Below are 12472 nucleotides of genomic sequence, written 5' to 3' on the forward strand. Positions count from 1 at the left end.
GTTAAATAAGATATTTAAAATAGAGTTTAACTCCCCCCAGGTGTAAGTGTTTGGACCCAGAAACTGGTCTACCTGGTTGGCTATCCCTACTGGGTCTTCAACTAGGTTCCCTAGCTCTTTCTTAAATCCCCAAACTTCTGAAGCTGTCAATGGGGCATTGACAAACCCTACCCCTCCAGCTACTCCTCCCATAGGGACTTCTCTTAGGGGAAGGAGCTTAGTTGTCTTAGATCGTGTGTGACAGTAGGGTCCATCTCCAAGATCCTGTTCCTGACTAGAGGTGGGAGTCATAAGGACCTGCTGGTTGTTAGGAGGAGGATTAACCTTGGGGGTACTCAGCTCCCAGTTGGGAGGGGGCAAAGGGACAGTGCTAGGCGAGGGAGAAGAAACTTGGTCTGATATAGGCGTTTCTGGAGGTAAGGGAGAGGTAACAAGTAGATTAGAAGGGACTGGGGCCCCCAATGGTGGTGGTGTTAAGGAAAAGGGTATCGGGATGGTAGAGGAGGCTGAAGATGTAGAGGGGGATTGGTTCGGGTGGAGAGGGTTTGAATTGGAAATACAAGGGTCTTGTGGGGATGATGCAGAAGAGGAAAAAGTCAGGGAATTAGGAGAAGAAGTCTGGGGTGCTCTTGGGTATGCAGGAGGAGGGGGTAGATGATCTAGGGGGTCCCATCTACTACCTGTTTCACTAGCCTCCTTTTCTTGCTTCCTACTTTCTTTCCCTTCTCCCTTCTGTTCCTTTAACTTGCATACCTTCACCATCTCTGTGTCCACTCTTTCTTTCAGCCACATGGCTTCATAACTGATCTCTTCTGGACTCGAGCCTCTTCTGGTTTTCAGATGCTGGTACACTTGGGAGCACATCCAAGGATCTTTAGTACCATACCAAGGCCATTGTCCTTGCATCTCTAGTTTGGGCCAGACCTCTATACAGTAATGGATCATCTTGATCCGGTCTAGGCCCTTGGTGGCCTCTTGTGCATCCCAGCAATTTAACATTTGCCCTAGTGGGCTATCAGGGGGAATGGTTCTGGTGGCCTCTTCATTCTCCTTGGGACCTACACTCTTACTTAGACACTGTCCCATTGCTCTTTCTGTCTATGGGCCTTAACTTAAAACTTATGGTGCCTCTACCCGAACGAAACTAGAACTGACAGGCAACACAACCTCTAAACAACTTAAAACTGGCCCTTACTTAAACTATACTTTATAAAGGTGCCCCTACTCAAACTGAAAATCTGTAATGATGGGCAACTGACCTTTCAAACTTCAACAAAAAAACCACTTACACTCCAGGAACTCACTCTCTCCTTTCACACTAGGGAATACACTCAATCTCACACAGGAATCTGCACCCTTTCTTACACTCGGCCGGCCTTCCACTCACACTTCGAACTTTCTGGGGCTTGCAGGCTCCGCTTGCCCCTCCCTACACCCCAATCACGTTCCCCTCGCGCCTCGCCTCCCTGACCCCCTTGCCAGCGAAGACTATGAGCACTCCTGGGTCGACGTCGAGGGGACCCTAGCACTAGACACTCCTGGGACCTTCCCCCGTCCCTGTCTCAGTGCCGTCCACAAGGTTTGGTCAGCAGGGCTCACCCCGGAACCCCCTGCCCCTCCGCTCCCTGACTATCCCCCTTCCCCAGTGAGAATAGCTTCTGCGCGAGGGCTGAGTGTAAGTGAGTGGTGGGAAAATTCCCCCTTGCCTCCTAGCCACTCCGCCCACCAGGGAATGGCTTCGGCTAAGGGATGCGTGAGTGTATTACTCTAGCTGCCTTACCCGCCCGCGCAGACTACCTGCCCCTGTGCTCTCTGGCAGCAGGTTGACAACCTCCCTTCCCAGGAACCCCCTGAGCCGAGACTGAGCCGCGACAACTAGAGCCTTTCAGCACGTCCTGTGTCACAGACCCTGGGAAGCGAGGGCCCTTCGCTGACCGCCTGGTGCCGGTAGGGCCTGGGGACCCCCAATTCCAATTCCCCGGTCAGGTCGTCTTCAGTACCCAAGCGGGGGGGGGTGTGTTCACTCACACCTAACCTAGGCACCCCCACACACCACCCCGGGAGTTACCTAGATTGCCTGCGTGTGACCCTCACTTGCCTAGGCCTTCCACACGCCCAGAGCAGCCTAGGCCGCTTAGCCCTTTTCAGTAGAGGGGCCTACCCCTATGTGTGCCACTCATCCACTTAGGTACCCTCTGCACACTCAGAGGGGGGCTTTTATCCCCAGGAGACGCCTCACTCGTTTCTCTGGGCCCAATTGGGCCTCTTTCGCTTCCTGCCGTTCCCGGCCGGCCCCCTCGCGGGAGTCCGGAACCGCGGTACTGGGCAGTCCACACTCGCCCCAGGGGTCCGAGCTGCCAGCCCCCGTCTCACTCACACCACACTCGTTCGCCTCCTACTCCCGCCACCGGTGGCTTACCCAATCCGGCGCTCTTCTGCGCTGCTGATCCCAGGCTGTCATTCGGGTCCAATATAGCCAGCTGTCCCCCGGAGGCCCGATAGGGCGGGCGGCCGTCCCGTCCCTGGTCCTCTTCAGGGCGTGGCTATCCTGGACGAGCCTCCAAGCTGTGATGAACGGGCCAGGAGACCAGCTCCTTTTAAAAAGGCCTTTATTAAACAGGACAGCTCTGGGGTGGGGGCCTGAGGGGTTTCGCACACCGCCACTGCTCCCACTTGGACACCGCAGAAGAGGAGGATCCGTGCAGCTTTGTCACTAGGGCAGAGCTGGGCCTTCCTTCCTCACGGGAGTCCCTGGGAAGTCTCGTTCTCTTGGCCTCGTAGCCTAGGGTGTCATCCCAGTCGAGTCCCCTCGTGGTTATGTCGGCCTCTGGAAGGAAGTCAGGGGACTCCTCTGGGTCTTCCTTGTTCGATGGTACTGTTTTTATTCCTTCCCTTTTGTGTGGCTCGTTGTCTCGGGGTTTTTTCCAGTCTGGGTGCGTCCCGTGAGTCTCTGGTCTCTTTCGTTTACATAGAAGTCCTTATGTCATCCTCCTCCTCAGGGCCCAACTGAACAATGTACAGCAACTTGGGGCAGGGGTACAGTGTTGCCATGTGGGAGTCTAGGAGCAGTGGGAGCAGGGCCTGGCTGAACAAGGAGCAAGAAATACGGGGTACAGCAATTTGGGACAGGGGTACAAGGTAAGTAAGGGGTTTACAAACAGTAACATGGTAACAGTCTTCTAATTATTCTTAACACCCTCGCGCCCGTCAGTGCGGCCCACGCGCGCGCGGACCGTGCTACAGGCGCCGGGCCGAGTTCTGCCAGCCTTGTGCTGCCAGGTTCTTCTCCTGCGAACCCGAGCCGCCCCGCGAGACGGTGCCGGGGCTCGAGCAGTGCCCCGGCCAGCACGCGTTCCCCCCCGCCTTGCAGGGGGTGAACCGCACCAAAGTCCTGCAATCCCTGCGAGTCCCAAATTTGCTCACTTTGTACCACTTTAGTGTTCTTTTAAACTACTATATTGACAAGTTAGACTGTCAGTTTGAGCAGACTAACAATGTTTTGTATTAGTTCAATGAGTTAAGGATATTTGACTCAACCGTCAAATCCTTGCAAGGAAAACAATCTTTAAACATCATCATAAACCAAAATTCCAAATTAATATCCATTCCAATATCTAGGAAAATAAACCACTTGTGCCGTGTTTGTTCTCCCTCCTGCAGGGCCCAGCAGGATGTTACAAACACTGTACATTTTTTATTTTTTTCCTAAACCAAAAGGGTGAATTGTGGAGGCTAGCTTTAGAGCAAGCTGCAGGCCCCATGGCCTGCCAGACCTGCCTGAGAAGCTAGCCTGGGAATTTCATGGGAGGATTCAAAACAATCCTCAAAGACAGAAAACAGCCTGCAGGTGCTGTTTGTCTGTTCCCGTGTTTTCCTTGCAGGAGAAAGTCAGGGGGTGGTGAACCCCACTGACCAATGATGGTAATGTAGCACTTTAGTAACCAATAAGAGTTTCCTTTCTGTAGGACTGTTCCAGCACGAGGGTCTATCACACGTATCTTTCTGTCCCTGCAGGCAGTGGCAAGGAGACTGCCATCTGTGTTGAATGACATGGAGAGGACCACATCTTTGTGAGCATCAAGAATCTTCACTGGCTTTCGAAGAATAGCATCCTTGACTTCAAGGTTCCAGATAATGATCTTGTAGTCATAGCCAGAGCTGAAGAGGATGTTTTCAGCTGTGGGATGCCATTCAATCAGACCGACTCTTCGAGTATGCCCAAGAAGTTCTTTCTTCGGAGTGGTAATGTTTCTTTTTAGCAAGTGATTTGGGATGTCCCAGATTTTAACTGTGGCATCTTCTGAACATGAGGCTATTACAAAGTCGTTGAATGGGTTCCACTTGATGTCCAGAACATTTCCTTTGTGCCCACACACTTTGAGATAATGTGGATCAAGCTTGCCTGTCTGCTTGATAGGAATGACAAGGAAGGCGCCACCGCCCGCGCACTCGGTCACCACCGCAATGAAGTTGGGGTTCACGGCACAGAAGTTGTTGTCGTGGACATTGAGGGTGATGGTGTCGTGGTTTTGAACCAGTAATTAACAAAAAGGGGAAAAAAGAATTACTTATTTCTTGCTGTGAGATATGGATTAAAACAAGAGCGAACCAGGCATAAAACTTAAAAGGAATAAAGAAAGTTTATTGACAAACTACAAGAATAAGAACACCAGAATAAACTTTTAGAAAAAAAACCTTTTCATTTCTCACTGCCCATCATTCTTTTGTTCACATGACAACAGAGACAAAAACTTTAGAATTTTGATGGTTTAAACAATCTTAATTCTTTCTATAGTCTTTTCCTCAGTTTCTGTAGAGAAACAGAAGTTCCTTTCTGTTAATTTATGGAGTTTCTCACAAGAAAACTATTTTTGTTATAGTTTTCCGTTTCTCTGATATCAGCTGCCCAGAGCTGCTGTTATCAAAGCCCACCTGTCCTGGGTTAATTATGATGTTAAATTGTATCCCCATTCGTCCACCTAACCCAGAGACAGGTTTTATATTCTTAAAATTCCATCTGAGACTAAAAGTGAGTGGAGAAGAAGCACCGAGTCTGTTCTCAGAGGCTGTACTTGCTCCCCCCGCATCGGGAGTTTTGACTACAGCACAGACAGACAGACAGACAGACAGACACAGATTGCCTTGGCTTTCCAACTAGCCGGAGCAGAGAGGTCTTCCTGGACTGTTTTCTTTCCCTTTTTCTGAAACAAATCGAACCTGCTTTGGACTGGGGACTCGGGGGAGCACCGGGAGCTTGCACCCGTGGACTACCGGGAGCCCAGCCTGGGCAGTGGCATTTTCCAGCGCCAAAGGGACTGATAACAGAGCAAACACCCACAGGAAAGAGACCCTCTGAAGTTTGTCATCTCTTCTGAAGGGCGAGAGGTTTTGTAACTTGATATCATTCATTTTTGTGCTGGGTGGTGCTGTGCCTGTGAAATAAACAGGTTTTTTCCGCTTCTCTCAGAGAAATCTCTTCCTGAACCAGTTGGGGGAAAAGGGCCACGTGGGTTTGCTTCCCGGGGCGGGGGAAGCCCCACTGGAGGTTTTCTCCTAAATTTGCCCTAAACCAGACAATAACAGGAATTCCAAGAAAATCACTGTAAAGAGGATCTCTATACTGAGATCCCTCGCTGGGATTCTAAATTTTCTATAATACTCCAAATTCCAAAGAATACAGTCACTTAAATAAGATATTTATACAACTGTTACATGAACAGCATATATACAAAATCACTTCTTTTTATTAAAAAAAAAAAAAAAAAGCTATAAATCTATGGAACAGTAACCTGTAAAAACTGCAAGTGAAACCCAAAGCTCTAAGAGCCTCCCATGTCCCACACATATATTCTGCCACTCACCAAAACAGTCTTCAGTTCCACCACAAATCTGACAAGATCTGGGCAGCTCTGCAGCCTCTGGAGGAAAGAGAGGATTAGTTAATTTTCTGCAACTCGTAACTTCTGGTGGTTCAGCCCAACTCTTTTTCTGGTATTGTTAAACTAAACACAAAAAACCCCAAGTGTACACCACATGTTTACATTTTTCAGCTACAGAAGAGAACTTCCAGGAAACTTTCTGGAGAAGGAAACATCCCCTGGCATCACTCATTTATGTATTTATGAACCCACATCCATGAGATACAGTGTCTCAACCAACACCATGGCGAAGGTTCCTCCTTGGAATCAAAGCATTCCTTAGGACTCAAAGGCTGCTGTATCCTCACTCCAAAGCTTCCTTTGGGTACTCAGGTGTAATTTAGATCCCAAGAATGAACTGAGTCTATTAAAAATTAATGTGAATTCTCCCCTGTGCATTATGAACAACTTGTAAAGAAGTAAATACGTTAAAAAAAGAAGACAAAATCTGTTTCTAATTGAGAGAGTAAAGAAAAATTCCAGTAAAAATGTCATCAGTCATTTATTAAAAATTGTTCTAGCCTGATGTCAAAAAAATAAAAGACAAAAGTTTAATAAAAGTAAATATTCACTGAATTCCATCCATTTCTAATTATATTTACTTGCAAATCCGCATCCATTTGAAAAAAAACCATCCTGGCTCTACAATGAAAGGGAGGCTCTTTAGCCCTTTTAGAATAGGTGCACGAGCACAAGCTTTTCAGAATCCTTATAAACAAAGATTTAAGACTGTTTAATAATCATATTTAAATAAGTGGTTTTAAACTGGCATACCTGCTTTAAAATGTGCCGACATCCACGCAGGATCTTCTTCAGACGCCAGCTGCACTCTATCCTAGGCAAACAAGAGTTTTGTAGAGATTTTAAATTCACAGTACATGATTTTTAGAAGACAGCAGAAAGCCTTCTACACACAACAGCTTTTCTTGGAAAAAAACCAAAGGAACGAAACAATACTTCAGAACTGCTTTGAGTTTTGTGTTCAAAGTTACTTAAAACTTCCAAATGTCACTATGTCAAAGCCCATTAAAAATTAAGCATCCACCTGCAAAAGCCCTTTCTGTGCCAAAAACAACAACATAATTCTTGCAAGCAAGTGTGACTTCATAAAATCCACTAATATTTAAAAGTGATAAGCTGAAAATGTCAAAGTTACCTTTGTAATGCAGTTTTAATCACCCAACCTAGAATGTAATAAAGCTGTGGAATACCACATCTGCTCCCAGTTTGGAGCTGGCTGGCCCAGGCAGAACCATGGAATACAAACTTAAAGGCTCACCCATGTAGGTGCAGTGGCCCCTTTCATCCCACTTGCCACTGACTGCTGGGATAAACGGAAATAAGAACAAAGCTTTCAAGGAAAAGTTGGGTCATACCAATTAATACACAGAAACAGCAAACAGAAAATGAAGTTTAAAAGCTCTGTTATCCATCATTGCTTAAATTGCTCACCTAATTGCTTAAATTTACAGCTTTGCACTGAATTTTCTGTTTCTGAAATGGTCACATCTAAATGATCTATAAATATAAAGTGTATATAAAAATATAATTTTTTCCCCAGTACATTGCTTCATGTATGTAAATACAACCAATTAATTACAACATGTTTCAAAGTTAATTAACAACAAAATATTTTGATATAGGCGATGCTTATCGTCAGCATTCATTAACACTGGTGCTGTGCAATTTTATTGCAAGGTTAAGATGAAACCAGTGCAAATTAACCAGTGCAAATTACTTAATAACACTGATATTGGGAAAAAAAGGATAACTCATTTTCATATCCATTATTGCTTTTATCAAAATTAACTTTGTAACATCACACTTAGAAAGTGCTGTCATAAAAGTCTCTTACCTGGCACTTTTCAGTTGCAAATCCACCGGCAGCAGTAGCCTGATGTGGAAGTCTCCACCCTTGAAAAGAAGTATTTAGTTAACAGGAAGGTCAGAAAAGAAAAATATTAGACACTTGTGGGAACGATTCCCCATCAGATCAGCTACTAAGGAAAAACCTCTGTCTTTTCTCTCTTTCATGAATACTAATCAGAATCTCTTGCCTTAGGGATAAAAAGCAGCATGAGTGACAAGTACAAATAATGTTGATTTTAATTCTGAAGTTGAAATACTCTTGACCTTTAATTTACAATATTCAGCAAAAACTCTTCAGTACATCACATTTCATAAAGCAAACATAACACTTTTCAGGAGAAAAATAAACATTATCCAAATCTGGACAAGACCGAAACACATAATGTAATCCAAGTCATTCTGCTGTACATGGAAGTTTATCTTCAGCTCAAGTCAAAGTCAAAACAGATGCTTATCTAAGAAGTAACTACACTAAAAAGAACCTTGGGCACTGCTCCACAGCACATTGCATCAGCATTTTACAAACTGAAAACAAAAACAGCCCCAGGTACATAAATTTAACTTCTTTTCTTGTCAGTGCAATCTACATGCAGCGGCTTCTAAATCCCCCCTACTTGTATTTGCAGTCCTTACTGAGGCCCTCCTCCTACTTTCTTACGGGTTGATCAAATTAAAACTGAAATACAGAAAGTTGGTGAAGCCCCAAAGCATAGGGGACAGATAACTTACCTTAAAACTTTTATTCCAGACCCTATCCCAGCTCTGCACACCTTGAAGCTGGGAGTACTGGGTCTCCAGCACAAGCAAGGCATGGACACGCTGGAGTTAATCCAGGGAGGAGCTCTGAAGGTGGCCAAGAGCTCAAAGCATCTCCCATGCCAGGAAAGCCTGAGGGAGCTTGGACTGTTTAGCCTGGAGAAAAGAGGGACTGGGGAAGGACTAAAAAACGTACAGCCAGACCTGAGCGACACAAACCGACAGGCTAAGGTGACAGAAAGACAGGAAATGTCACCTGAATGGAATGAAAAATAACCCTAATTTATAGATAAGGGGGGGATCAGAGACTGGAACAGGCCATCTAAGAGGTTGCACAATCTCAACGCTTGCAGATGTTCACAACCCGACTGAAAATGGCCTAAAGCAACCTGCTGAAGGCAGAGGACCTCCAGAGGTTCCTTTCAGTCGCAATGTCCGCTACGTTTTTGACAATGCTAGGGGGCACAGCCCAGGTCTTTTGCCATCTCCTTAGAGGAGTAAAGCCCCGCGCTATTTCTAAATTAAAATACACCGTTCAGAGCTGTGTCTGTGTGATATTTTAAGGAGCCACAGCGGCACAGTGTCAGTGATGGCAAAGCTGGGTTGGGAGCATCCTCCTCACCCTGCCTCAGGCGCTGTTCTGCCCCCCGCCCCGCGCTTTCCGCACCCCGAGGGACGATGCACCGCCTCAGCTGAAGTAAGTAAAGGAAATAAACCGCCTCACAAGTAAAGAAAAAGCAAACACCCGCCATCAGTCATTTACGTCCACTTTTACCACAGGCCACGAACGCGGGCACATTCAGCCTTGCCCCAAAACCACTTTCGTCAGCACAACTAACCCAGCCCAGAAGGCAGCAGGAAGCCATTCCCTGGGCAAACCCGCGGGACGGCGGCGGGATCCCTCAGGGCAGGGAAACGGCATTGCCCGACTCACATTCCCCGTGGCTCAGCCAGCAACTCCGGCAGAGCGGGGAGCGCTTCCCCCTCAGACCAGGCGCGACACGGCGGGAAGCGCTTCCCCCTCCCCAGACCCGGCAGGGCGGGAAGCAACCCCCCCCCTCCGCCTCGGAGTAAAGTCCGCCGGCCGAGGGGCGCCCGGGCTGCGGTACCTGGGCAGTGACAAAGCCCTCGTAGGCGGCGCCGCGGCGGTCCTGCGGCAGCAGCAGCGGCGGCGGGCAGTGCCGGAGCAGAGCCCGCGCTCCCGCCATGTTCCCGCCCGCCGCCGCCGCCGCCGCCGCCGCCGCCGCCGTTCGAAAGCGAGGCCCCGCCCCCGCCGGCGGGCGGCGCGCGCGCCCGAGGGCAAGGGAAGGGCGGGCTCTTGAGGGGCGGCGCGCGAGGCTGAGGCGGGCGCGCGCCTGAGGTGACGAGCGTGTCGCTGAGGGGAGGAGCGCGCCTGAGGAGGGGGTACGCCTGAGAGGAGGGTTGTGTCGCTTCGAGGAGCATCGCTGAGGCGGGGGGAGTGCGTGTCACTGAGGGCAGCGCACCCGAGGAAAAGAGCACTCCTGGGGGACCACACCTGAGGGGAGGGTTGTGTCGCTGAAGGGAGTACACCTGAGGAGGGGGAAGCGCACCTGAGGGGAGGAACGCCCTCGAGGGGTGAGGTGCGTGCCACTGAGGGGAGCGCACCTATGGAGAGGCGAAGGCCTGAGGGGAGAAGCGCGCTGCGCTGGGGGATGCGCACCCTCAGGGGAGGCGCGCGCGTCGCGAAGGCGGGAAACCCCGAGGGAGAGCCCCCGCGGCTTCCAGAGCTCCTGAGGGGCAGCTTCCATAGAATCCCGAGGAGCGGCGTCCAGAATCCCGAGGAGCGGCGTCCAGAATCCCGAGGAGCGGCGTCCAGAATCCCGAGGAGCGGCGTCCAGAATCCCGAGGAGCAGCCCTGTCTTCTCTCACAGCAAGGAGGGGCTCCCCTTACTCTGAGGAGCGTCTTTTCCAGAGCGCTGGAGGAGCACGGCTTCCCTAGAGCAGAGCCGGGGTTTCCTCGCTGTTTAGCACATCCTGAGGGGATGGACTGGATTTAAGGTAAGGACTTAGCTGTTACGTGCGGATAACTATTAAGTAAGGCTCCTAGTAGTCATCTGACTGTGTCATGCAGATTTTCGTGCCACCCAGGGCAATGGGTTACTTGATTTATCCATTCTTTTCTAGGAGTCAGGGTTTCTTTTCTAGGAGTCAATGTTTCGTACCATAAGGGTTTCATACTTTGAGGGTTGTAATAGTTCCTCTGCCCGCTCACACAGGTGTTGGGATAAAAACCTTCCTTTCTTTTCTGGGTGGGTTGCTGCCAGGTCCTGGTAGCCAAAATCTGTGGGAAAGCCTGAGGAGAGAAACTTAAAACTTTGGGGTTTTTTGTGTTTGTTTTGGAAGGTATTACAACTTTTCACGTCACCATGATTTGCGGAATAAAAGGAACCCTATAACTCACAGAGTAGTTATAAGAGCAGGTATGAATTTATTCAGCGCTGAGGTGCATGGGGGATATCTCCTCCAAAAAGCATGCACACCTTTTTGATTGGGTTTTTCCTTTTTATCCTTTACAGAGCAGGTTTACACGATACGCCTAATACATATTCATTTCCTAACCCCGCCTATCTCCACTTTATATTATAATTAGCCCTGTGCCCCTTTTAGTCGTTTGTCTTTGCTTCTTGTTTGTGTATTCTAGCTCCTTATCTTATCTTGCAATCTGACTCTTTTCCTGTTCTTGTGGATTAGGTGTCAGGGTCTGGTTTTTGTCAGACCCCCCTTTCAAGCATTTTTCCTTAATCTTGATTTCTTTGTTTCAACCAAGACTGAGCAACATGCAAAACTAAATTTCTGCCCAAATAGTGTTTTCTTTAAGAAAGAAAACACTGTTTTTTCCCAATTAGATATATTTGAGCAAGACAACACAGTTTTTTGAAGATAGAAGTGACTTACCGCAGTCACCTAAGAGGTGTGTGGCACAAGCAACTGTACCTGTGGGACAGGAGATGGGTTGAAAGAGAAATGAAGAAAACCATACAAATGTTCACACCTGCAGTTAAATCCTATTCCCTTAGCTTGGGAGGCCCATTCAGGGATTGCATGGAATTAGAAGAGTCAAAAGCAGCGAAACCCTTTGCAGCTGTATGTTGTTGTAGAGGCGATTGGAAATATAATATAGAATGCACAAGGAGGCAATAGAGAGGTGAAAGAGTCCCAAGATTTGACATGTAAACTCATCACAGTAAGATTTTCAGGTATATGTGACACTACATATATATTCTCACCACTGTTTACCTTTTTCATATACCTTGGAAGTATCGTGATTTCCACACATCCAGGAAACTATCAGTGTATCTGAAAAAGAAAGATTCAGTTCTGTGCAAGAATGTTGCTTTACTCACCAGTTTATGCTCCAGAAAAGCTTGGACAATGCCAGATTGTTACCAATGCAAGAAACATTTTCTAAATACATGCACCATCAAGTTCAGCCCCTTTGTAGTTTGCTCCCCTGAAGCCGTTCCTGTGCCTTTCACTACCCAGCATATCTCACCATGAGCAGTTCATCCAATGTTTCATAGCAATTTGTATCCCTTGTGTTATCTATTAATTTAATTTTGACCAAAACATTTCTCCTCTTGAGCTGTTTTCGCTCAGTATGCATTGCACTAGAAATTACCTTATTTAATTGTGAAGTAGCTCTGGACTTTACCAGGTCCACTGATTATTTCTTAGTTGCATCAAGTGCAAAATTGGAGGCAGGAGTTTTTTATTTCTTTTTTTGGCCATGATTATCTGAGCCTCTGGCATTAAAAAAATGTCAAGTCCCTTTAGCCAAGTGCATTTATAGATGCATCTAAATAAAAATACAATAAGATCAGAGGCATTAAATATTTATCCTGGGGTGACTTTATGATACTGGTGTCCCCAAATGGCCTGGTTTATGTTGTATATTAAGTTCAGCACCT

General features: G+C 47.5%; 2 protein-coding genes across 5 annotated transcripts; both read right to left on the bottom strand.

Moving 5' to 3' along the window:
• Positions 1–2522: 2522 nt before the first annotated feature.
• Positions 2523–4538, bottom strand: LOC131591188 (coronin-2A-like; the record flags this gene model as incomplete). The annotated part of the gene is made up of 1 exon (XM_058861659.1): positions 2523–4538. A coding segment is annotated over one exon (753 nt), but the record flags the coding sequence as incomplete, so codon positions are not given.
• A 193-nt stretch (positions 4539–4731) lies between these two features.
• Positions 4732–9771, bottom strand: LOC131591206 (E3 ubiquitin-protein ligase FANCL-like). 4 transcript variants are annotated; one of them, XM_058861686.1, is made up of 5 exons: positions 9653–9771; positions 7774–7832; positions 6693–6753; positions 5862–5918; positions 4732–5432 (listed from the first exon to the last, which is right to left on the bottom strand). In XM_058861686.1, exons 1-5 carry the CDS (start codon positions 9749–9751, stop codon positions 5406–5408), a joined length of 303 nt encoding a protein of 100 aa, XP_058717669.1. In that variant the 5' UTR covers positions 9752–9771; the 3' UTR covers positions 4732–5405. The 4 variants fall into 4 exon arrangements, 2 of the variants coding, with proteins under 2 accessions (XP_058717669.1, XP_058717668.1); XR_009280292.1 differs by lacking the exon at positions 9653–9771 and adding an exon at positions 9383–9531 and having other exon boundaries at positions 4732–5918; XR_009280291.1 differs by lacking the exon at positions 9653–9771 and adding an exon at positions 8517–8936 and having other exon boundaries at positions 4732–5918.
• Positions 9772–12472: the final 2701 nt, after the last annotated feature.

Source organism: Poecile atricapillus, chromosome 38, assembly GCF_030490865.1.
Source record: "Poecile atricapillus isolate bPoeAtr1 chromosome 38, bPoeAtr1.hap1, whole genome shotgun sequence".
Lineage (NCBI taxonomy): Eukaryota > Metazoa > Chordata > Aves > Passeriformes > Paridae > Poecile > Poecile atricapillus.